At 35.7% G+C, this 26,833-nt stretch overlaps 1 protein-coding gene across 2 annotated transcripts in view; it reads right to left on the bottom strand.

Moving 5' to 3' along the window:
* Positions 1–26,833, bottom strand: part of CTNNA3 (catenin alpha 3) — a 1,573,809-nt gene that overhangs the window by 589,093 nt on the left and 957,883 nt on the right. For both annotated transcript variants that reach the window (XM_081824173.1, XM_081824174.1), the window contains one exon: positions 17,528–17,620. In XM_081824173.1, the coding sequence (XP_081680299.1) occupies positions 17,528–17,620 (93 nt within the window). The remainder of the gene's footprint in view (positions 1–17,527; positions 17,621–26,833) is intronic.

The following is a 26,833-nucleotide window of genomic DNA, read 5'->3' as shown; positions in this document are numbered from 1 at the left end:
TTGTGGACATTGCTGCTATAAACATCGGGGTGCACGTACCCTTTCGGATCCCTACTTTTGTATCTTTGGGGTAAATACCCAGTAGTAAACACTTACTTTTTAAAACCCCAGTTCTCTACTTTTCCACTCTCCCACAGTCTCATGGTTTTCTTCTTGCCTCTCTGGCAATTTTTTCTCAGTTGCTTTTCGTGGGTTTCTCCTTGTCTGCCATTAGCTGAATGCTGGAGTGCCCCATAATTCTAGCCTTCCTTCTTTCCTCTTCTGAGGGCTGAATTCTCCTATAATATATCATCCCATCCACCGATTTTAAACATCATCTATATGTTGACAGTTCCCAACTCTCCTGTCTAAACCTCCTCTCTGGACTTCACATTAGATATTTCTCCTCCGCCTGACATTTATACTTTTCTCATACTTAATATTGCTTAAATAGAACTCACCCCTCTGCTATGACATCTCCCCAAATCTTTCCCAGTTCAGTAAATGGCACCACTGTTCACTCTGACGCTTAAACCTTAACTCCCCAAGCCCATCCATGATTGTGCCTTTTTCTCACCCATTGCATCCAATAAACCCTATAACCACTATTTCCAAAACATTTTCTTACTATTATAGGTTTCACTACCCCCACAATCACCACCATAGGTGAAGCCTCATCATTCTTTCTCAGATAGCTGTAACAACCTCCTGATCCATGACTCCTTCCACTCTCGGTCCCCTGTAATCCATGTGCCATACATCAGCCACTCATCTGATCAAATTCCTACAGCAGTATTGCATTACCTCCATCGCCTGGCCCTACATGATCTGGTCCCTGCTCTCTCCCTCCCCAACCCTACACCTCTTCACTCCAAACAGGTAGAGTTCATTCCTATCTGAAGGCTTTGGTACTTGTTTCTTCTTCGTGCAAAGGTCTTCCTCCAGGATTTTACATGACTCATGCCCTCTTGCTATAAAACTATCAAATGTCACCTCTGCATCAAGGTATTTTTTGTCCCTAATCTCCTTCTAGCTCATAACTTCTCTGACTTTCCTCATAGTGTAGCATGCAGCATGGTGGGTTAGAAAACCAGACTTCCCAGGCTCGAGTCTTAACGTTCCAGCTTCTCTCTCTGACTTGGCAGGTTACATGAATTGTGGGTTTGTTTTTGTTTTTGTCTTTGGATTTCAGCTTCCTCATCTTTAAAAATGTATAAATAATAGTATCTGTTTAGGTTTATTGTGAGTATTAAATGAGCTAATATATAAAAAGTATTTGAAGCAGTCTAGCATATACAAGAGTTACATAAATGTTAGCTATTATTACCCAAAAATATCTTGTTTATGTATTTGTTTTCACATTTATTATCCCCAGCTTTCATATAGAATGGGAGCTCCAAAAGGACAGGCACTTTGACTATTGTGTTTGCTACAGTATCCTCAATGCCTAGAAAAGAAGCAGGTATTCAATAAACATATGTGGAATGAATGGATGAATCTTCTGTTAAGTAGTGTAACTCCCCCCAAAAAAACCAGTATCCAGGGACCTACATACAATGAAGTTAAAAACCATGCCTCCCAAAGAGATGTTTCTATTTGCTTATGAAAACTCTTTTTTAGAAAGCCTACAAACAACTACAACAAGTGATCTCACCTCAGTCATACTTGTTCATAATGGCTTTCAAATCTTTGTCTTTGCATTTCATGATTTATAAAAAACATCTGGCAAAAATGAAAATCATAATAATTATGTATTGGCAGTTCACAGTATACTAAGCACAGAGAAATAAGGTTTCACTAGGAAGATGGCTGTCATCTCTTTATTAACTTACCAGCAAAGCTTGGCTAATAGGCACTTTCCTCCCAGGTCATAGATGTATTTGCTTAAGAGCACAACCATGAATTCTTCCTGGAATGCTGACAGGCAGTTTTGCACTCATAAGCTGTGATAAGTCCCTTAGATTTCTGACTCATTTCCCCTGGGTGGCCTTGCATTACAATCTGCTTTCAGATCTGAGGTCCTTTCTCTCTGATTGGTATCAAAGCTATTTGGAGACCAAAGCCTCTTTCCTTAAAATGGTTTGCCTCACTATTGTATTATCCATAAAATATCTCTTTATACACAATACTGCTTGGAAGGGGCACCTGGGTGGCTCAGTTGGTTAAGAGTCCGACTCTTGATTTCAGTTTAGGTCAGATCCCAGGGTAGTGAGATTGAGCCCTGGTAGGGCTCGCACTCAGCAGGGAGTCTGCTTGAGGTTCTCTCTGGCTCCCTCTGTCCCTACCTCCCCCCAAAAATAAATAAATCTTTAAAGAATGCTGTTTGGCAAATGAAATGATACTTTTGGCAGATTATGAGGGTTGTTGAACAGGGGGAGAAAAAACTCTAAATAGAAATCAAATATTCTACTAAAAACTGGCTACAGGTGCTTTTCATTTATTTCCTTTTTTTTTTTTCCAGTGGGAAGGGGTGACCTCAGAGTGTTTTAAAAATAAATGTGAAGGCCTTAAAGCAAGCATTTTCCAGTTTGCCACAGTTTCTTCCAGATTTATGCCCATTAGAGTAACTTTTCTCGCTTCCTCTTTCCACAAGCATCATTTAAATATCTTCAACATCACCACCAAAAATACTCAACAGCATTTATATGTGAGGGACAATAAGTGTACAATTTTTGCCTATGTCACCTAGGAATGGAGCTAAAGCCTTTGGGAAATATTATTCAATCACTCACTTGCCAGATTAAAAAATAATTTGAAATGACTCCACATAACAGGCATACATACATACAAAGTCAGTGTGGATACAGAAATAAGTAAATATAACAAAATAGAAAGAAGAAGCAAATTTTACAAACACCAAGGCTAAGATAGTTACCATTACTAAATCTTAAATTTACTCCAAAGTCACCTATAATAGATACCTAAAGATAAGTACATGAAATTACATAAGTTTATTATCTGATAAAAGATCCAATGTTCTGAAGAGTATGTTTTGTTTTGTTTTATGATGGTATATTCTTTTAAAAAATAAGTATATTGCCATGGATCCTATGCAGGGTATTTTAATATATAAGAATATTTTCTTAAGAAAATAAGGATACATAGCTTAAAATAATTCAATATTTTAGACAAATTTTTCTTTCTAGCATAATCCACATATGGGTTCCAAGGAACACAATACTGCTGCAGTATCTTAAATATATGCTTTTATACCCATCTACTTACCCATAGAAAGAATCCTTTTATTTTTAAGTAAAAATTTGACTATTAAATATTTGAAAATATTATACCAAGAAGACATTATTAACATATTGATCCACCATTTTTTGCCCATTCTGTGAAGTAGACAAAGATGTCAACTGAGTGATTTTAGAGGGCAAGAATTATATTCCAATGTTTTCTTAGTTTTCTGGATGATTTATAAAACCCACTCAACCTCTCTGGGATCAAACCTTATTAAGTGTGATAGTTTAAAACAAATGCAAATTCTGTTTTAATAATAAAGTGATACATAAATGTCAAATAATATCACTGTTTTTTGTGAAGGATCCAAGGTCCAGAATTCTGAAATAGTAAGTCCCAAGGACATGAGGGTCAAAAAGCATTAGAGACTCAATGTCAAAAAGAAAGATTCCTGGGAAATCTTCTTTATCATCTCTTTTATGGCAAGGAGAAATAGAAAAAAAAGCCTATGTCCTTCAGAGGATTATGCAAATATGAATAAATAAAGCTGTGACTGTTGAAATAATTCCTCCAAAGTCAAGAAGAATATTAGTTTTCAAATCCTAAAGAATTTATTTTTTGGTTTCTTAACCTTGGGCAACTCACTTAATATCTCTGAATTTCTTCTTATATATAAAAATAGTCTAGGGGCACCTGGGTGGCTCAGTTGGTTAAGCATCTGACTCTTGATCTCAGCTCAGGTCTTTATTTTAGGCTTGTGAGTTCAAATTCAGCACTGGGCTCCACACTGGGTGTGGAGCCTACTGAAAGAGGAAAGGAAGGAAGGAAGGAAGGAAGGAAGGAAGGAAGGAAGGAAGGAAGGAAGGAAGGAAGGAAGAGAGAGAGAAAGAAAGAAAAGAGAGAGAGAGAAAGAAAGAGAGAGAGAGAAAGAAAGAAAGAAAGAAAGAAAGAAAGAAAGAAAGAAAGAAAGAAAGAAAGAAAAGAAAAAGTCTAATAATTCTTGCATCACAAGACTGTTGCCAAGAATTAAATATAATCCCGGTAAAGCACCAGCCATATCACAGATGCAGGAGAGATAGCCATCGCTTCCTCAAAGGACTTTGTTACCAAGTGCACACATGTACCCTGCACAGAAGGTGTGATGTGCATATGTTCAGAAGAAGATTCAGAACTTGAATGTCGCTTTCAAAGAACAGGGATTGGAGGGGGGAAAAGTATGTTATTTTGTGAGGTATTTAACTTATGTTGTCTTCCACTAGGCAAACAATATAATTTTGTTGTGGCATAAATACAATGATTTTATTTCCAAAAGAGTAGGACAAAACAAAGATTAAGTTTACTTTTAAAACTATAAACTATGCAATGTCATAATGATACCTTGCTACTTACTAGAAACAACATTTTGACTCCTAAGTTCTCCAGCCAAGCTCATTCTATCTCATGGAGCAATGATCTTACAGCTTCTGGATCTCAACATAGTCCTGTTTCACTCCTCTGGATCTGATTTCTTCTGCACACCGCCTTTTATACTGAGCGCATGTGATAATGGTATGTCTGCTGAATTTGTTTCTAATTCTCCTTATCCCATTCTCCCTAGGTGACCCAAAATGACACAGTATTTTATTTTATTGAACACTGTCAGCATAGGCAGCTTTAAAACAGAAACTATAAAATTAAAAAATAATAATTGCTGGTCTACATATATGTTTTTCACATTTATTCTTAAGTCTCTTCCATTGCTCTTCTAAAATTGATGTCCCCAGGTAATTGTCCTACCAAGTCTATGTTCCAAGAGACTGGGAGTCAACTGCCAGTCCCAAATTTCTGGTTCAGTGTGGATCTGGAATTGGAACACTCTCCCCTTGAAGAGAAGGCAGTAAAGCCCTCTGAAACTAAACTGGAATATTGAGGTTAGTGGAAATGTCATTTATAACACATACAATGAGAGCTCAGAGCTTTTAGTTATAGAACTATAATTTGGAGCCTTGGTCATAGCACAAGAGCAGGAAAAATGATTGCTTATTTTGTATAAGGTGCTTTAGTCATAAGTTGTTATGACAGGGTATAGAAGTTTTCAGGATATCTGGTTATAGGTAATTTTCATTTAATCCTCAAAACAAAGTTCTTGAGAGGAACAATCATAGATATTCTCCATTTGGTTAAATATCCCGGCACTGACAGATGTTTTATTTTAGACTCACGTTTAAAATAACATTTAAAAGTAATGTGACCACCCAAATATTTTCAGCACTAATATTACCTTCTGAATTGAATAGTGATATCTGAAGTTCTAAATATATTTATTTTATTTTTTAAATGTAAATCATATTTTATTTTGTCATCAGAGGTAATTAAATTTGATACATACCCTCTATAAGTGTTTTAGATGGAAGGTTTTTTTTTTGTTTTTTGGTTTTTTTTTTAGTGTTCAACAATTCATTAGTTGCATATAACACACAGTGCTCATCACAACTGTGCCCAGATTTTTTTAAAAATCTATGTATTTAAGGATGCCTGAGTGGCTCAGTTGGTTAAGCATCTGCCTTTGGCTCAGGTCATGATCCTGGGGTCCTGGGATCGAGTCCCAGCTCTTTGCTCAGCGGGGCGTCTGCTTCTCCCTCTGCCTGCTCTGCCTGCGGCTCCCCCTGTTTGTGTTCTCTCTCTCTCTCTCTGACAAATAAATAAATAAAATCTTTAAAATAAATAAATCAATCTATGTATTTACGATTCATGTGTTAATCCCCTGCAAATTCAGAACACCTTACTTATTACTTATCAAAAATCTGCAATAGCTCCTATTAATATTTAGCTTTATAAGCCTGACCTACCTGAATAAAAACATTCTTTAGAGAACACTGCTAAATTGCTTAAAAACTTAATGCACAGAATAGATTCTGGAGATGAAAAGCAATATTGAAAAATAACTGGTAGTAAAGGTATGGTAAATTCTGAGGTAAAAGTCTGTGAAGTAGGACTTTCCAGTGTTTTTCTTTTCTACAATTAAGTTTACTTTTTAATTCACTGGGGAAATAAAATCTTTCCTTTTCCATGATGTCACCACAACCTCTTTTGTTAAGATCACACTGATTTCCTAATTTCCAGCTCCACCTGAGCCTTGCCAGTACTCATCCCACTGGACCTCTCTGGAGCAAGGCCATTGCTGTCCACCATGCTGACATGTTCCACTTGCGCGGCTGCCGCCAAGCCACACATTCCTGCCTTTCCTCCTGCTTTGAGGATTGTTCTTTCTCAGATTCTTCCTCTTCTCTCCTAGATGGATTTTCTTAAGATTCTACTTTTGACCCTTTCATTTTCTCTTGCTCTTTGGCAATCTTGCCCTACATGAAAGCATTCCAACCATCATCTCTATATGCATGGCCACCATACCTAGCTATTATAGCTCAGCTTCTTGAATGTGTTTGCTATAATCTTAACTTTATGTTGAAAGTAACTTAAATATATTTAAAGCGCCACCTGAATATTTTGGTAGCACTTTAAATATATTAATTCTGTCCTAAGGTGACTCCTCTTTTATTGTATTTCCAATTTCTCCTAAAAAAACAAAAAAACAAAAAAAAACATGATCTTCCCAGGTGCCAGGCTAAATAAACCCTCAAATTTATCCTCTTTTGCCTCCATCATTACTATAATCTCATGTTGTTTTCAATTTCTGGTCAATTTATATAGTCTATTTACAATGTGTCCTATCTTATAAATTTTTATTCCTGTGTCCCTTATTCAAATTCTGACTTTTGTATATAATACTCTATAATCTCTTCACTGGTCCTGCCTATCGCATTTTCCATTCAGTTGACACAGTTTCCAGATAATTTCCCAGGAAGCACAGCTGTGATAATGTCACTCTTCTACTCAAAACCTATCATGACTTGCCATCCTCTACTAAATTCCAAATCTAAATTCCTTCACTTAGAAGTAAGGACTAAGGCCTATATTTCAATTGTGTATCCAACATCTCCCTTTTCCACAGCCCATGGCCTCCCACTTTTTCTCACATGGGGCAGTATCCCCTAGGAGGAACTTGGAAATGTGTGGAGGCATTTTCCGTTATCACAGAAACTGAGCTGGGAGGTGGTGGTTGTGTATTTAGTGCCCCAGATTCTGAATTTTCTGGCAGGCAGATCCCCACTGTTGTGTCTCACACAACAAAGAATTATTCCACGGAAAATGTCAAGAGCTTTCCTGTTAAGAAACAATGTAGCTTACACAGATCGTTACTCATTTTTAAAATTTCTCTTATATGTTTTTCCATCTTCTTTGCCTAGAATGCCCTTTTCATATTTTCCCAAATGTTCAAATCTGGCTTATCCCTTAAGGCCTATAGAATATGTGACTTTTCTGAGAGCCCTCCCTGAATCCCCTAACTGACATGAATCTTTAACTCCCACAGCATTTCAAAATATCCTTCTCTAATAACATTTTCATTTTTACCTGGATGATACATTTTCCCTTCTCATTGGAAACAATGTAAGCAAAGCTCCATCTTTGTTTTTCTCCATAACTAGACCATTGTCTGGGCTGGTACAGGTTATTTATACTCATGTGCTTACTATCACAGCACATACCATGAGTGTAAATCAGGGCTCCAGCATAGTCTGTTTTGTGATTAATTTAGAAATTCTTGCCTCAGCCTGCATACTAAATCATACTTAGTCCTGGCTACTTGTTTCAAGTCATTATCTAATTTTTGACCTCACTTCCCCACTTGAATTTAATGTCTATGACTTCTCTTCCACAACTCTGTCTCTTCTTCTAGGACACAACACCTCAGATTTTCTTAGATAAAGCCCCTTCTCAATGAACTCAGAACTTATTCCTCAGACTTGCTTTACTGGGTACCCCATGAATCCCCAACTCCTGCCCCTGGCTCACCCTAGATTCATGGGTTCTCCAAGTAGGTGGTCAGCAAATATTTTTTGAATGAAGATATCCTTGGTGTGAGTGGAAGGGAGTGGCTGATTACATAATTGGGACAGGATGCAAAACAATGACAGTACAATAACACAGACCTTAGTTTACAGCTTGGAAAGCAATTGTGTTCATAGCTGCATTCAATAACAGTCTCCTCACATAAATATCATGGCATCACCAAGAAAAGACTGATCCTGGTTTTCCACTCTGAAATCACCCTAGCAGTCTTGAGAATCAACCATTCTATCATAATCAGCTTCTTTAAAAAATGATCACTTAATTTTAGCCTTCTTATTGTCTTGTATGACTCTTGGTTTCCAAAATCTTTTTTTTTTTTTTTTTTTTTTTGCCATTCTCTTAAGAGAAAAGAAATAAATTAGGTATAATTGTAAAAAGCCTGTCACAACACTTATAGGTACACTCTGGAATTCTTAAAGAATATGATTATTTCAAATTGACTATTTGAGTCCTATATCGTTTAGTTGCAAACAAAACATCCATCATCATCATCATCTATAGAAAATGAAAGAAAATATATCTGCTTCCCCAGAGCATGATTCTGAGAAAATTAAGTGCTTTCAATTCATAGATATGACAGTTTCTTGATCACAAAAACAAACAAACAGAATTCCAGACAAATTAGGATATGTTTTTTATTTGAAAGAGATAGCCCGATACCCTTACTGAAATGTGTGCTGAAGACAGTAACACATCATAACTTAATCAGAACAAGCCGCTATTATAACAAAAGAACCCCGTCCATTCTGGAGGAGATAATGCCAGTCACTTCATATGATTTGTACTTCAAAGAGATAGTGTCATATGGGGACCTTTTATGACTTCGGTTAGAAACTGGGAGTTTCTATACCTCCCAGAGAACAGAAAAGGGTAAGGAATAGTGCTGGTTTTCAGCATCCACTCCCCAGTGTCTACAACACAAAATAAGTTCATGTGGATAGAATCATTCACTTCATAAATATGTACTAAGTACCTACTATGTGTCAGGCATTATTTTTAGGCTACATCAGTGCACCCAAAATTCCTACCCTCATGGAGGTTATATTTTTCCATGTTTAGATATGAATACAGGTGATGTCCACTGCATACCCTCCCCAAGGTACTTTGTTCTTTTTATACTTCACAAACTTCTTTGTCTGAGGCAAACTTGACTTTTGTCTCTACTTTTTAACACACTCAAAATACAACCCTTTTAGGAAGTAATTATTGATTTATAATAGGTAACTTGTAAAAATATATCTCCAAGCACATCACTGAAAATAAACTAGATGCCTTTACAAACTGTTTTAGCTCTGTCAAGTCATCATATAACATAGCATTTGATGAGAGGGATAAACAGAAGATATAACAAAGCTGTATTAGATATTGATTCAAACATGACAGTCATTAGAAAACTTAACTTGATTTTGGAAAATCTAAGCACTTGTGAGAGTCTGCCTAATTAAGTATAAGTATATTCACCACAGGGAAAATACCCTAGGTTTTCACCATGTTTTTATTAATTAAGGAATCTTACTGACCAAAAAAAAAAAAAAAGCATGATATCTAATACCTCTACCACCCCAATAATAAAATTCTGTTTCTAACATCTTTGACAAGGCACAGCTTATTTGGCTTTTGGTTAAATACTTCTTGTGGTTAGGTAATAATTCACTACACTTAAAACAACTCATTGTTTTTCTGCTTAGCCTTTAAATTGCAGGGCCTGAACCAAATATGGTGTTCTAGATATGGACAGCCCCAAACCAAGTACACTGGAAATTTCCCCCTATTTCACAAGCTAAGCATCATAATCATTTTAAAGCTATAAGATGGTCCCCATATCATGCTACTGACATATAGTTACCTAAATTAGTACTTTTAATTTTCTGGATTTTTCAGGCCACAAATATTTTTGAAAGAAGTTAAGTAGAGGGGAAAGGGAAGTAACTGACACAGGGTTGGGAAATTTTTATTTTGCTAAGTAAAGAAATAACCATATGAAAAGTTATTATCTACTTTCATTATTATTTCATAAATCAAATGTTTTTGATGAATATCAAACAAGTAGAAAGTACATCAGTTTCTAATAGAAGTTGAATAAGTTTTACTTTATGAAAAAAGCTGACCTAATTACTGACCTAATTTCAATATACACCATGAAAATGCTTTCATGGACCAGTGTTTGAACTCATTGAACTAGATAGCAAATGCCCCTCTTAATTCCTGATGCCCCAGTTGCTTTTGGTAAGCATTGTTTTCCCTATCCATTCGTACAATAGATTTTATTTAACCTAAAGTCCTGACTTTATATTTACCCTTATTAAATTTAGTTTATGAGCTTTGAAACATTAGTCCAAATTATCAACATATTTTAGAAACTTGAATTCTATCTTTCTCATTTTTATTCTATATGTAAATATAAAATGTTTACTTTTAAAATATCCTTCCAAGTCCCTTTTTTTAAAAATTTTATTTTATTATGTTATGTTAATCACCATACAATACATCATTAGTTTTTGATGTGGTGATCTACGATTCATTGTTTTCATATAACACCCAGTGCTCCACGCAGTAGTTCCCTCCTTAATACCCATCACCCGGCTAACCCATCACCCCACCCCCCTCCCCTCTAAAACCCTCAGTTTGTTTTTAAGATAGAATAAGCGTTAAGTCCTATAGATAGTTTTATCTTTCCACCAGGTTGAATTCAAACAACTATGCTATTTCAGAAATGCTATCATTCAGATCACATTTCTCTTCTTTATATAAAGGATCCATTAGAGGATCTCAGGATTGGGCATTAAGAGGCTTGTAGGCAAACTTCTCACCCAAGGCTTGTACTCCTTTTATAATAGCTTGGTCAAATAGTCACTCTCCTTGTGTTTGAATGTCTGTGGCATTGAGAAATTCCAAATTCCTCCTCAACAAAGTCCAATTCCTTTCAGCATAGCTCTGTTAGAGAGCATCTCTCATTCTCTATTGAGACGAAACTTGTATCCTTATAGTTCCTACTCAGAGACTGTAGAGCTCTACCCCTCAGGAATCTTCAGAACAAGTCTTTTGCATCATAGCCCTTTAAAGATTTGGTGACAGTGACGATGTTTCTTGAAGTCTTACCTTTTCCTTCCTAGAAATTCCCTGTTGCTTTTATGAGTTTTTCATATGACATAGTTTCAAGTCTTGTCACTATTTCTAATATCCTCTGCTATATAGGCTCCAAGTGACAATTCTTTTTTAAATGTGACACATGTAAGTGTGCAAGCACTATAGCTCTAGTCCTTGAGGCACAGTAAGAGCCGGGGTGATCCAACTCACTGAAACCTTGGTGAGTTCAGTTGTTTTTAACAAACAGGAATTAAATGTTGCCCTATCAGCTCCTCTTGATCCCATGTGTTCTCAGCCTGACTTACTCTAGAGTCAATCTAGCAATATTTTTAACTGGTTGGGTTTTATGTAGAAATTAATAAAATACCTACTCATGGTTAAATTGAGAGTTCTAAAAGAAATAAAATGAACTATAAAACTATCCTCCTTGTTTTTTGTCTCCAGGCTCACTTTCCTGGAAGTAACTACTATTAAAATTCTCATGAGAAACTTTTTGAAAATTTTCCTATGACTACACAAACATATGGCTCAATCTATCTCCTTTTTTTTCCCACATAAATGGGATAATATACATACTCATTTGAAATTTGCCTTTTTTACTTATCTTGGGTATCTTCCATACCAAAACATATATTGAGCCGACTTACTACTTGACACAGTTCTTAACACTCTCTGCTAACAGGCATGTAGGTTGGTTCCAGCTTTTGTCATTATAAGTCAAGCTGCATAAAAACCTTACTAGACTTCTGTGCAAGTGCACATATATAGCTATACCATAAATTGCTGGAAGTCAAATAAGTGAACCTAAATGTATGTGCAAAAGTAGAGCTTACACAGATGGGCACTTATACACACACACACACACACAAAACTGGGTTACACTCCAGACCCACTAATTCTGAATTTCAGGATGCACTAAATTAAAATATGTACAATTTAAAGAATAATTTTGAAATATAGAGAAGGTTGAGAGTAAGTTTTAGAATTTATTCTTTGATGAAAAGATGTTAAATCATATTGGGTTTTTTCTGACAGCCATACTGCACTGTTGATTCTCATTAAGATTACTATCAACTAAAATCTCTTAGCTTTGGGAAGGGTAAATTTAGCTAAGCCGTAACTCTTCCATTCTCTATTTTGTAATTTGTTTCATAGTGCCCAATATATTTGGTTTAGTATTTATACCTATTACATTTCATCTGGATACTGAGATTTAGTTCATATTCTAGAATATCCAAATTCTTTGTGACTAGAGTCTTTCAGCTAATATATGCCCTTTATTCTCATATTTTTAACTGAAAATTTTAAGAATATTATTTTTATAGTCTTATCCAAATCATTAGGAGAGCACTGAAATGAGCTAAACCAAGAGTAGATCACTGAAGCCCACTAGCACAGAGCTCACCCCTGGTTAGCAACTATACATTAATCAGCCATTTTAGGACTTTTTTCATGAGCTACAACTCAAACTAATTATACTGTCATTTTTTTCCATGTTGTCAAAAAGAATACACACCATGTTAGGAAAAGTTTCACAAAAGGTGTTGCCAAAAACCTTGCTGCCCTTTATAAATATAGAATGACTTATCATTCTAGAGACCATCATTTATATGCTGCATATATATGCTGCATTTCTGCTAGGTACGGGGCTGTAAGTAGTGAAAAGGAAAACTAAATCATTGCCTTCATGAACTTTATGTTTGAGTGTGGAAAATGTATAATGAAAGTAAAAAAATAATATAAAATATAATTTCAGGTTGTGATAGAGACTCTAAAATAAATAAATGTGACATAATGGGGTATAAGCTGGAGGAGTGACTTATGAAGATTGATCTCTGAGAAGATGATATTTGAGCTGAGTCCTTACAAAATGAACATAACAGGAGCTGGCCATATCGGAAAAAAAGCACTGGGAAATTATTATGTGCAAACTCCCTCAGATGGGAAGGAATGTACTGTATTCTAGAAATAGAAAGGCCAATATGCAGAGACCTAATGAGTGAAAAGGGAAATAATTCAGGGTGGGGCTGGGAGTCAGGCAATAGGAAGTTTATATAAGTCTGAATAAGACATAAAAAATGTTTGAATTTTGGGCGCCTGGTTGGCTCAGATGGTTAAGTGTCTGCCTTCGGCTCAGGTCATGATCCCAGGGTCCTGGGATCGAGTCCCACATCGGGCTCCCGGCTCGGCGGGGAGCCTGCTTCTCCCTCTGACCCTCTCCCCTCTCATGCTGTTTCTCTCTCGCTCGCTCTCTAAAAAATAAATAAAATCTTTAAAAAAAAAAAAGAAGTTTGAATTTTACTGTAAAAGCTAAGAAAAGCAATTGCTATTATAAACATCTTTAAAATTTACTTCAGTTTTTAGATAGAAAGTAGGTTAAAGAGATATAAGTATAAGCATGGAAACCATATAAAATGTTACTATGGTCTAAGATAGAGATGATGGCTGGTGGTATAGGCTGAGATGCTGACAGATAAGCTGGAGAAAAGTATATAGTTTCAAGATAAATATTTTTGATGAGATTGATAGGACTAGTTAATGGCTTCAATAGGAAAACAGCCATTAGATATCATTAGAATATAAACTTCACAAGAACAAGGATTTTCATCTGTTTGTTTTCTTTACTATTTACCCTCCAGATACCTAAAGAATACCTACCACATAGTATATGTTCAATAAATATTTACTGAGCGAAGAAAGAAAAGCTTACAGGTTTTTCCCAAGAGCAACCAGGCAAAGAGCCATGCCATTAACTAAAATCAGTAAGACTGAAGAAGTAGCAGAATGAGATGCGAATGGAACAATCAGGAGTTCCATTTTGGCTAAAGTTTTAGATGTCTTCTAGATGTCAAAGCGCAAATGTCAAGACTATATTATATCTGAGTGTGATCTTTAGGGAAGAGATCTGTCCTGGAGAGAAAATTTTGGAAGCCATCAGCATGTAGTCATGGAATTTATTGTACTAAATAATAAAAATCTAAAGAGCCCCTGAAGGACATTTAAAAAAAAGATTGATTATGGAGATACATAAAGCATTTAAAATAACATTTACTAATAAAACATTTATTAATGGAAAGACTCAGTATCTTGAAGAGCCATTACTCCTAAAATAATCTAAAATTCAAGATATCTTAACAATTTCAATAAAAATTCTAATGTACTTTCATGGAACTTGACAAGTTGATCTTGAAAGTTATATGAACAAGCATAAAGTAAGAGCAATAAACAAACAAATAAACAAAAAACCACCACCAATAACAACAAAAAAACAAGGTAAGCCAATTTGCCTAGAGATATCAGATTTAGTATAAAATCATAATTAAGACACTGCAATACTGATGCAGGTACAAAGAAATAGACCAGTGGAATAGAATAGAGAGCCCAGAAAATAGAGCAACCCTATGACCCAGCAATTGCACTACTGGGTATTTACCCCAAAGATATGAATGTAGGGATCCAAAGGTGTACATGCACCCCGATGTTTATAGCAGCAATGTCCACAATAGCCAAACTATGGAAAGAGCCCAGATGTCCATCAAAAGATGAATGGATAAAGAAGATGTGGTATATATATATATATATGCAATATGGAATACTATGCAGCCATCAAAACCATTGTCATTTGCAATGACGTGGATGGAACTAGAGGTTATTATGCTACATGAAATAAGTCAATCAGAGAAAGACAATTATCATATGATCTCACTGATATGTGGAATTTGAGAAACAAGGTAGAGTATCATAGGGAAGAGAGGAAAAAACGAAACAAGAGGAAACCAGAGAGGGAGACAAACCATAAGAAACTCTTAATCTTGGGAAATAAACTGAGGGTTGCTGGAATGGGGTGACTGGGTGATGGACACTGGGGAGGGTATGTGTTGTGGTGAGTGCTGTGTATTGTGTAAGACTGATGAACTACAGACCTATACCTCTTAAACAAATAATACATTATATGTTAATAATTAATAAATAAATAAATAAATAAATGAGAGCCCAGAAGCTTGTATACTTTGAAATGTATTTTTTTTAAGATTTTATTTATTTATTGGACAGAGAGAGGCATAGTGAGAGAGGGAACACAAGCAGAGGGAGTGGGAGAGGGAGAAGCAGGCTTCCTGCTGAGCTGAGAGTCCAATGCGGGACTCGATCCCAGGACTCTGGGATCATGACCTGAGCCAAAGGCAGGCGCTTAATGACTGAGCCACCCAGGCACCCCCGAAATGTATTTTAATTTACCTATCAATCTATATTTACATATGGAATACTAGTAAATAAATTATACATTTGTTATATATGTATTATACATGTATAATGCATTTTATAAAACATGTAGATGTATGCATGTATTACAAATATGTATAGTATATACATATATGTGTATACAAATATATATAAAACAATAAAAATGTTTTAAAAAGTGTGTGCATGTGTGTGAAACAATGATAGCATTTTACATTACTTGGGAAAGGATCAACTATTTAATACATGATGGTGGCCCAATGGTTAGCACTGTAAAAAAAAAAAAAAATCCCTACCTCAGACATAAAAATAAATTTTAGATGAAGTAAAGATCTAAATGTTAAATAATACTTCAGCCTTTTTGGGGGCACCTGGGTGGCTCAGTCATTGAGCACCCACCTTGGGCTCAGGTCCTGATCCCAGGGTCCTGGGATCGAGCCCCGCACTGGGCTCCCTGCTCGGCGGGAAGCCTGCTTCTCCCTCTCCCACTCCCCCTGCTTGTGTTCCTGCTCTTACTATCTCTCTCTCTGTCAAATAAATTAGAAAAAAAAAATACTTCTGCCTTTTTTAAAGAAACTGTGAAAACTATGTAACATTTTTGTTGGGAGAATTTCTTAACAAGGCACAAACCAACAAATCATTATACAGGGTAGATGCTCAATAAATATCTATCGAAGTAATTAAAAGATGGATCATTAAAGTTCCTAAAATCTTCAGTGATCAAAATATTATTTTAAAAGTTAAAAGAAAAGCTATAGTCAACAGAAGATATTTTTTAAAACCTAAACAATCTAGAGGGGGGTTGGGGGCATGCATTAGCCTGGTGATGGGTATTAAAGAGGGCAAGTACTGAATGGAGCACAGGGTGTTATACACAAACAATGAATCAAAAACTAATGATGTCATGTATGGTGATTAACATAACAATTAAATTAAATTAAATTAAAAAACCTAAGCAATGTAATTAAAAAAAAAAGACAACCTAACTAAAAGTAGCAAAGGATTTAGGCAATTCACAGAATTAGAAAACCAAATGGTTAACAAACATTTGAAAAATGTTCCCTTTAGTAATCAGAAAATTATAAATTAAAACCAATGAGATATATTTAATACTCTTCAGATTCAAAAGACACTTTAAAAGGTGACAGCATCAAATGCAATCCGTAGTATAGAGAAATGCGAACTCTCCTAGACCGCGGAAGGGGAGTATTAATGATTCAACCACTTTAGAGATCCCACGGCAGTATTCCAATTCCTAGTGAGATCTCACAGAAAACTGTCATCAGTTGTGAGATCTCAGTTGTAGGTCTTCTGGACCCCACTTCTCCAGCCAGTTTTTACTTGTTAATCAACATTAAGTCCAAAGGAGGAGTCTCCCTTACTGTTTCCTCAATATTCTTAGAGATGAAATTATCAGTAAGGTAAATCAAGAATTTAATAAATATACCACTTTTAGAAAGATGAGAATCTCAGCAGATATCCAGAGACTTGAAATCTCTAATCATTGTTATATTTCACATCCTTACAACATTTGTGATCTTTATGAGGAAGTAATTATCCATATTATCTCTCGATTATTCTAAGACAAGGTGTTTAAGATTGCCCTTAGGTATATACTGATTCATGGTTCAAGACACTATCCTAGAAATAATTCCCTAAAAATATGTTGCTTTTCAGATAACAAACAAATGAAAACTTCTGAATTGCAGACAAGAAAACATTTCTTGGCTTTTTTCAAACTCATGTCTTCTTTGAATAAAAGAGGGGAAAAGAAGTCATTCCTTTCATATTCTGAGATTTCAAAATTAATAATGACTAAAAATAAAATCGTTGGACAAACCCCTGCTTTGATTTCACACTGTACCTTTCTCTCACAAAATTCTGATATGGTCCCTTAGGGAATGTTATAAGAACCAGGTGCTAAGTAAAGAACTTGGTGCTTAGTAAAGAATAAATCATGACCTTAGGACAAGTCATCTTCTGTGTTTAAAATAAATATCTTAATATACTTTCATATATATAAAGGTCCAAAGTATTATATATAATTTTTATAGTTAGTTTAATGGAAGAGACAGCAACTTAGTTATCATACCTGTGGACACAAGGTTTCTAGGTGATTGGCCGCAATTTTGACAATTTTAATTCCATCTTCATTTGTTGACATGGAACAAGCAAGATTTGCCACCTTAAATACAATCCAAAATAATGGAAATTATTTCAGATTATTAAGGAAATGCAGAAACATTTGTTATCTTAAATAAGTTAGAGCATGTACATACTCATTGAAAAATCTCAGTGATAAACAACAGCTTTCTCATAAATGTCACTGCTATCTGTTTTATGGAAGTACTCAGAGAATCTATTAAAACAATTAACAACAAAGGGCTCTAGAAAATTGTTTAAAACAAAAAGGAAGACAGATGAGTGAATCGGTCAACCCTATCCAGTCTCTTGGTATCAATATCTAACCCATAATAAGATGCCAACTATTATGGTTTCCTATAGGACTGGAAAAAAAAAGTTTATCTTTGGATTGAATGCTAACAGGTTCTTGGAATCTCATACAATTATTATTTTTTTAAGTTTGTAATTGTTTTATTATTATTTTTTCATTCCCCAGCAGTCTATCATGCATACTTAAGTTGCATTAAGCATGACTATATCTTTGCTCATGTTTTATCCAGCATCAAATACATTACAAAGCTGGACAAATACAAGATAATTAATTTCTTCTTCCTGTTCTTGCTTTTCTACTACAACTTCATGGGCACTGTTTGACATTCCAGCAGTCAATTTGACTCAAGCATTAGCAACACGTAAGTTCCCTTATACATTACTCCTTTTGGAACTTGCACTGTTTTCCAGTGAAATGGGTGATCTTTTAAATAATCACCTTAAGGTCCATTACCTAAACCCAGTATTTACAGATACTTTCTTTATACCATGAAAGAGCCATGAGAAAGAGTATAGGAATTCCTTGCCCTTCCTTTGACCCTCACCCTTACTCAACATTGTTCTTGCTAGCAGCTGAGTGTGTCCAGCTGCAATGTTTCCTCTGATCTACAAGTTACGTCGTTGTCTTCATCACTGCAAGGAAATAGCTTTTCTATCATTTTTCTAACCTTCCTAACGTCTCTGTTGGTTATTACATAATTCAACACATTGCAGGTTTTACTACTCAAATCCAAAATACATTCAGTTGCAGAAAACCACACTTTAGCTGCACACAATAGAAGCAGACAACAAATATATCCTTGGATCACAACTGTAGAGTACCACAAAATGTAACTTAAGTAGATTTATAGTCTGCTTTTTTATAGCATTACTTTTAATATGTGAACCATGAAACAATTCCTTGATTTGCCTTTACATGTAATGAAATAAAAGCCATACATTATTTAACTGTGGAAGGGCATTGTTCACTTTATGAATGTATATGAAAATGGCTTCCTTGACAAGGGCTTTTGTTGGCTTGAAGGTCACAATGCTTCGACTTTCATATCTGACGTACAATTAGCACACCTGTGAATTATTTGAAAAGGGCAGTAGTTTTAGCACGCCTTCCCGCCTCCAAGCCCCACTCACAGAAAGTATGATTCAGCAATCTAATCACTTTGACATGTCTTCTAATAATTTGCACTGCTCTGAAGAAAATCTCTATCTAAAATTTGAGTGCTGTTTCTTTTTAGTAAAATTTTAAAAATTAGAAATTATTGGCTCAATCTTCTGGTCAAATCAGATGAATGCTGGTTAATCCAAAGTTTAAAAATTACAAAAACATGCCCCAAATACTCTTTTCTTTATTTTTTAATGGATCATCTTTCTCTTTTTTTTTCCCCTTTTAAAAACAGACATTCTTGGTACTGGACATTTGCTGGACACCATGTTTATTGTAAGCCAATTCAGTGACTAACATAATGTGGAAATCATCCTAATCACAAAAGTTCTGTTTACATGAGTAGACTTAAGTTTTAGAAAATTCTCAATTGAAAATGCAACACAGCTAAATGTTTTCTACTCAAGTAATAATCATCCTAACACTCTGTCCTCCTTTATTCAGACAGACTTGAAATTATCCTTACCAGAACTGTTTTATGTCAGATAAATTTTCTAAATAATCAAGTGCTATTTCCAGGTTATGGCAAGTGGAGTTTTAGTGATATTATATACAAACAAATTTGAATTTATGAGATAGCTAGTATTCTGTGACAAAATGAAATAAAAGTTAAGTGATAGAAATAAAATCTCTTTACATTTCTAATTTGAGTGACTTGTGACATATTTTCCAAAGCTGCATCAATATGTAAATGAAAGCTAAATTTCTTCTAACAATATTCCTAAGTTCTGTGTGGCTTTTTAGGAAGCCAGTTATGTTTCTGAGCACAGCAGGAAGTCAACTCTCTACTAATCAAAGAAAGCAAAATGCAAATAAAATATTTTGTAAAACTGAGATATTTGGACATCTGAGATCCTTTGTACAATCTAACTTTGACAACATTTCAAAGTCTGTGTAAAGCTTCATTATTCAAGAGATCCTTTTGGAAAGTTTCTTCCCACTAAGGGAAAATTAGGGCATAGGAAGTTTTTAGAAACAAATAGATCTTGAACCTAGAGTCAAAACAGGCTTGAACCTGATTTCCACAATTAATAAGCATTTGACCATGGGCAAAGTGTTAGCTTCTCTAAGCTTATTTTCTAACCTGAAAAATAGGTATGATAATACCTATGTCACTGGAGTGCTTTGATTAAATGAGATAGTGCATGGAGGTGGCCTGAAGCTACCAGGTAGGCTTGACCAGGTATGAATTTCCTTCCAGTTCACCTATCTCTCTACCAATGCAGGGTGGGAAAGAGCAGTTAGTCTCTTAAGAGGTTTTACAGAATTAAAACCTTACGGGAGGCTAAAGAAATTTGACAAAATGTCTAATCTGAGAGACAAACTGAAGCATTTTTAGGACTCATGCAGGAAATACATAGTATCTTGATATAACTCAGTGGTTGGGTGGGTTGGTAGGTCCCCAGGCAAACATGAGTGTGTATGCCCTCCCTAAAGGGATTAGAACTCTTTAAAACAAAATGAAAAGCAAACAACAACATTTCCTTGACCAAAGGAACAGTCTGTTGGCTTTAGTTCATAGGTCAGCAGTTTGTGAATTCTGAACCCTATTCTCTAATCCTCTATTATATAGATAGGAAAACAAAATCAAACAGGGAGAAGAAACAAGCTCAAAACATCCAATGACAGGGAGACTATTAAGTAGAGCTGTGTGTGCTCTTTTATGCCACCCCTGAATTAAAAGTATTGACAAAAGTTCCTTCACTGAAATAACTTTCTATTGATATTGTACTACATTCTTAACCAAGTCCATGAACATCAGTCTAAATTATCCTAAGTAAATGGAACTAAAGGCACTCAGGTAAATTCATAAGTTTGTTAAAAGAAAAAGGCCAGAACACTATATTCTTTCATTTTTATAAAAAATTAAACTGGAGCACCTGGGTGGACCAGTTGGTTAGGCATCTGCCTCTTGGTTTTGGTTCTGGTCATGATATTGGGGTTGTGGGATTGATCCCCACCCCTCCCTCTGTCCCTTCCCCTGCTCTTGCCCTCTCTCTCTCTCAAATAAATAAATCTTAAAAAAAAAATAAACTATATCATTAAAATCATTTCTGATACTGTAATAATTTCAAAAGATAAATTAAAAAATCTTTAAACAGCAACATGTCATGTTACTGAGAATGAATTTATTTATGTATATATTTTACATCAGTGCCTTTCACGTGAACCTCTGTCCTTCTCACCAGTCCTTCTGCCTCTAAGATGTATGTCCATTCTAGACCTTTCAAACTTGACTAAATGTACTACTCTATCTGGATTGTTAAAAAAAAAAAAAATTGTAGACAACAAAGCCTGGTCAGATGATTCCTAAACTAATTAACATTTGTTATCATGCTGTTGATGTTTGTCTTCTCTTTCTGGCTCCTAATTCAAGTTTTGTATACCAATTTTTATGTTCCTGTCATTCTTTCTATTTGCTGAACTTTGGTTCTAGCTTTCACACAGCATAGAACATGGTGCCCAGGACTCCTGGGTGGTTCAGTTGGTTAAGTGCCCGACTCTTGATTTTGGCTTAGGTCATGATCTTGCAATTGTGGGATTGAGCCCCATGTTGGTCATGCTTAGTGTGGAGTCTGCTTCAGATTCTCTCTCCATCTCCCTCTCATTCACTCTCTCTCCCTTTCAAATAAATAAATAAAATCTTAAAAAAAAAAAAAAAGGAACATGGTACCCTTCACTCCCTAACCTATGGTCTTAAATGAGAAATGAATCATTGAACATTATATCAAAGACTAATGATGTACTATACGTTGGCTAATTGAATTTAAATATAAATAAATAAATAAATAAATAAATAAATAAATAAATAAATAATAAATAAATAAATAGAAAGAAAGAAAGAAATGCTCTACTTTGGAATCTGGCCTTGTAGAACCCTACCAGTTAGGCTAGTTCTGTCCCACACTTTCCATCAAGTGAGGGAGATGACCATGCTTGACCCAGAAAAAATGACTCACTAATGACAGAGCCAAAGACAGTTATAAAAAAAGATACTTGGGGTTTTGAGGTATTCTCAATGACTTTTCAGTCTACTATGCTATCTGCTCAACTCTGCTTTTCATCATTGCTTTGCTCTGATCTAGTAAAGAGACTGTATTTTAAAAGTATTGAATATCAGAGGGACACCTGGGTGGCTCAGTCCATTAAGCATCTGACTTCAGCTTAGGTCATGATCCCAGGGTCCTGGGATCAAGCCCCACATTAGGCTCCACACTCAGCAGGGAGTCTGCTTGTCTCTCTGCCCCTCCCTCTGCTTGTGCTCACTCTCTCTCTCTCTCAAATAAGTAAAAATATTTTTAAAAAAGTATTGAATACCAGAGCATGCTATATTTCAACATTCTAATATCAAGTTTTTTATTTGAAATCTCAGCAGTAGTAGTTGTCCTCTCAGTCATTTTAGACAACTGAAATGCTATTGTTACTAGGAATGAGCTCACTATTTGGACAGCTGTTCATCACACATCATTCAGTCTGTCACTTTGGAATTCTCACACAGCTATTTACCTGTGATAGGATTTCTCAAGAACATGAAGCAAACTTTGATGTTTGATGAGATTTCCATTGCCACACATTCATTGTTTATACATAGTTCACATCGTTAATTGTAATATCATGTCACTGTGTATCCTACCTCTCAGTGGGGGATAAAGGTCACTGTCTCATTTTCATTCACTTTTCTTTCTGACAGATGGTCATGCAACTCTTGTGTAAACACTTTCGAGACTGAGATAGAATTTTTGAGTCACTAGCTTATCAATGGTAATAGGATATAATTGTGTAGAGACCAAATATCCTTAGAAAGGTACCTGAGACACCAATATTTATTAGGCTGCTAGAAGAGGCTAATCCCACCACGAATCTTAGAAAAGTGGTCAGGGATAGAGAAGGTTAACCACAATACTTTGATGCTATAGAGGCTGGGAGAAGAGAAAGTTTCAAGGTGATCTCAGTTATCAGATACTGAGAGGTCAAGTAAGTAATCCCTGAAGTTGTCCATCGATTCAGCCACATGAAGGGCCATCCTTAGAATGTTGAAGTGGAATGTTAATGGTCAAACTAGCCTATGTGGTCAGAGAACTGGGTAGGTGGTGAGGTAGTCTCATGTATCTTACAACTCAAAGCAGAGAACTAGAAACTACCTGGACAATATTCACTCTCCCATTCCCGGATCTATCAATTTCTTTTTATTTAACCTCTCAAACATCTCCTGAATCATCTCCTTTTCTAGCTCCCCACCCTCATCATGCATAGTTCTTTTTTTCTCTTTGTTTCAGGTATTAAACCCACTTTCAGTTACCCATACTTCCTTCTGCTACAGGATATTTGCACATGCCATTTTCTTTAGCCTGGAATATTCTCCTCCTCCTTCTTAACTGTCACCCTTATACCCCTTAGGCCTGCTTAACTGCTATCCATCAGATATCCATCGGCTCAAAAGTAATTCCTTAAACAGTTTTTCACCAATGCTTCATCGCCCATCCACCCTGGAGACTTCCTCCCTATCCAAGTCAGGTTTTTCTTTCACAGCTTGTGTCTCAGTTTGTGATTATACATTCACTGAAGGGATTATTTGATTAGTGACCATTTCCTCTGCTTTATAAGAGCAGGGTCCTTACCTGTGTTTGCTCATCATTAGGCCCTCAGTTCCTAGGGCCTGATATATGATAGCCAAACAATAATAGATCTTCAGTGAATGAATAAATACATGAATGCACAAATTAGCATGCTTAAGAATGTATCATTCCCAAAGAGAGAATGAAAAATGGAACATAGAGGAAGAAGACAGCAGCAGAAATTCAGGACAAGCAAGAAAGGGGAATAAAATCTCCCTTTGAAATTTATTTTCAATATTCCACAAAGGCTTAGACAGCTGGACTTCAAAGAAAAGTAACACACTTTTCTTCTAGTCTGGTCATCATACTTAACAAAGCTTGGGGGGCAGTTTCTTTCAAGTTTTACTTTCACTTAAGATATCAAATTGGAAACAACTGAAGAGCTCCCAACTTAGCTTTTAATTTATTTATTTTTAATCAAGTAAAATAATTGTTCAAAGGGCCCAAGCTGGCTGCCAAATGCTGGTGAGTATGGCAGATGGAAAGAAGTATGATAACTGCCATCAACAAACCCAGGAGCTTTAGTGTCTCCTGCAGAACATAATATAATGCATGCTTTGTTTGCAGCCAAGCCTCACTCAGAGGCCTGGGACTGAGCTTGAGAAGTGTAGAAGAGGGTCTGTGATCTCCCAGTATTGGCATCCAAGTGACTTCGGGCTAAACAAGTCAGCTTTTCTATTTCTCCTGGTGAAACAGTTTTGCCCTGATGCTCTTTGTAATAACAAGAAATGAACATGAATTACAAGTTTTCTAAAGTATTTCACTAATAGAATTGTGCTATAGAAATGCAGGGCAAGAAGCAGGGGGACAATTTTAATCAAGTAACAAATATTGATTATTCACCTCTTATGTGGGCTGGGAACTGCAAGGGAAATCAAAGACAGTAGAAGCAAATCTCAGGAAATAGAACCTATTTACGGGAACAGATGAAAGAGAGAATAAAACTCTAGTTTCTAAGTACAATAGGAAGCTAAAGGTAGTGGACCTCATAGAAGCAAGTGTAGTCAGGGTGTTTCAAGAAAACAAATTATTACCAAGGAACTTCATATTCTCTTGGACTTTGTATCTCAAGCTACCTCCCAAGCTTTATGAATCTTACATCACACAATCCTGTCTCTGAATTACTTTAGCTGGTGTTAACAATTTATCTGTCTGTCTTTGGTTATTCATCCGCAAGATGAGGAACAGATTTGTAGGTCTCCTCCCATTTCAATAATTGCCTTTTAGTGATTATGTAACCTGATAACAAAATTAGATAGGAATTAGGGGCAGAACTATCAGGCAATTTATAAATAAAATATTAGCAACTTAAATCTAAGTATGTAAAAAAGAAGAAAAATTATACAGCAAGACAATGTGATTTATCTGACGAATAAACCAGTGGTTCATGATTGGGAAATCTAACTATAAAATCTCTTGTCTTGCTATATTTCAACAGATTTCAGAAAACCTATTGATGACAGCTTTATGCCTATTCTTATTAAGGCAAAATAAAGCTAAACAAACAAAGAAACAAAAAAATCTTAGTGAGCTATGACTAGAAGGAACCATTCTTTTTTTTTTTTTAAGATTTTATTTATTTATTTGACAGAGAGAGACAAAGCGAGAGAGGGAACACAAGCAGGGGGAGCGGGAGAGGGAGAAGCAGCCTTCCCGCCGAGCAGGGAGCCTGATGCGGGGCTCAATCCCAGGACCCTGAGATCACAACCTGAGCCGAAGGCAGACACTTAACGACTGAGCCACCCAGGTGCCCCTAGAAAGAACCATTCTTAACCTGAAACAAATTCCAGAAATTTACAGCAAATATCCTGCCCAAAAGTCAAGATTAAGATAAGCATTTCCACTATCACTGAGGTTAATCAATATTTTACTCAAGGTTCTAGTCAATGTAAATGAACCTAAGAAATAACTGATAATTGCAAATATTAAACCGAGGGTGACAAAATTGCCTATCTAAAGAATGCAAGATAGTTTTCTGAAAAGCTATTATCACTACTGAGTATTTAGTAACATGTCTTAATGCAGGATGAATATATGTATTACTTTTCTATACAACAGTGAGCATAAAATAAAATTTTAGTAGCCCAATATCTGTCATAGTAGCAACTAAAGTTATAAATTTCATGGTATATATACCTATTAAGAAATAGTACAACCACTGAATGTGTAGATTGCTCTAGGTAGCATAGACATTTCAGCAACATTTGTTCTTCCCTATCTATGAACATGGAACGTTTTTCCATTTCTTTGTGTCTTCCTCAATTTCTTTCATGAGTATTCTTTAGTTTTTTTTTTTAGTACAGATCCTTTGCCTCTTTGGTTAGGTTTATTCCAAGGTATCTTCCAGTTTTGGGTGCAATTGTAAATGGGATTGACTCCTTAATTTCTCTTTCTTCTGTCTTATCATTGGTGTATAAAAATGCAACTGATTTCTGTGCATCGATTTTATATCCTGCCATTTTACCAAATTCTGTATGAGTCTTAGCAGTTTTGGGGTAGAGTCTCAACTTTTTTCATAGAACTGGAACAAATAGTTCTAAAATCTGTATGGAACCAGAAAAGACCCCAAATAGCCAGAGGAATGTTGAAAAAGAAAAGCAAAGCTGGAGCCATCACAATTCCTGACTTCAAGCTCTATTACAAAGCTATCATCATCAAGACAGTATGGTACTGGCACAAAAACAGATAGATCAATGGAACAGAATAGAGAGCCCAGAAATGGACCTTCAACTGTATGGTCAACTAATCTTCAACAAAGCAGGTAAGAGTATCCAATGGAAAAAAGACCGTCTCTTCAACAAATGGCGTTGGGAAAATTGGACAGCCACATGCAGAAGAATGAAACTGGACCATTTCCTTACACCACACACAAAAATAGACTCAAAATGGATGAAAGACCTTAATGTGAGACAGGAATCCCTCAAAATCCTTGAGGAGAACACAGGCAGCAACCTCTTCAACCTCAGCTGCAGCAATGTCTTGCTAGACACATCTCCAAAGGCAAGGCAAACAAAGGCAAAAATGAACTATTGGGACTCATCAACACAAAAAGCTTTTGCACAGCAAAGGAAACAGTGGACAAAACCAAAAGACAACCAACAAGATGGGAAAAGATATTTGCAAATGACATATCAGATAAAGGGCTAGTATCCAAAATCTATAAAGA

The sequence above is a fragment of the Leptonychotes weddellii genome, chromosome 6, assembly GCF_054177405.1.
Source record: "Leptonychotes weddellii isolate Sample4059 chromosome 6, ASM5417740v2, whole genome shotgun sequence".
NCBI lineage: Eukaryota > Metazoa > Chordata > Mammalia > Carnivora > Phocidae > Leptonychotes > Leptonychotes weddellii.
Note: the sequence above shows the minus strand (reverse complement) of the source record. Positions and strands in the feature narration are given on the sequence as shown.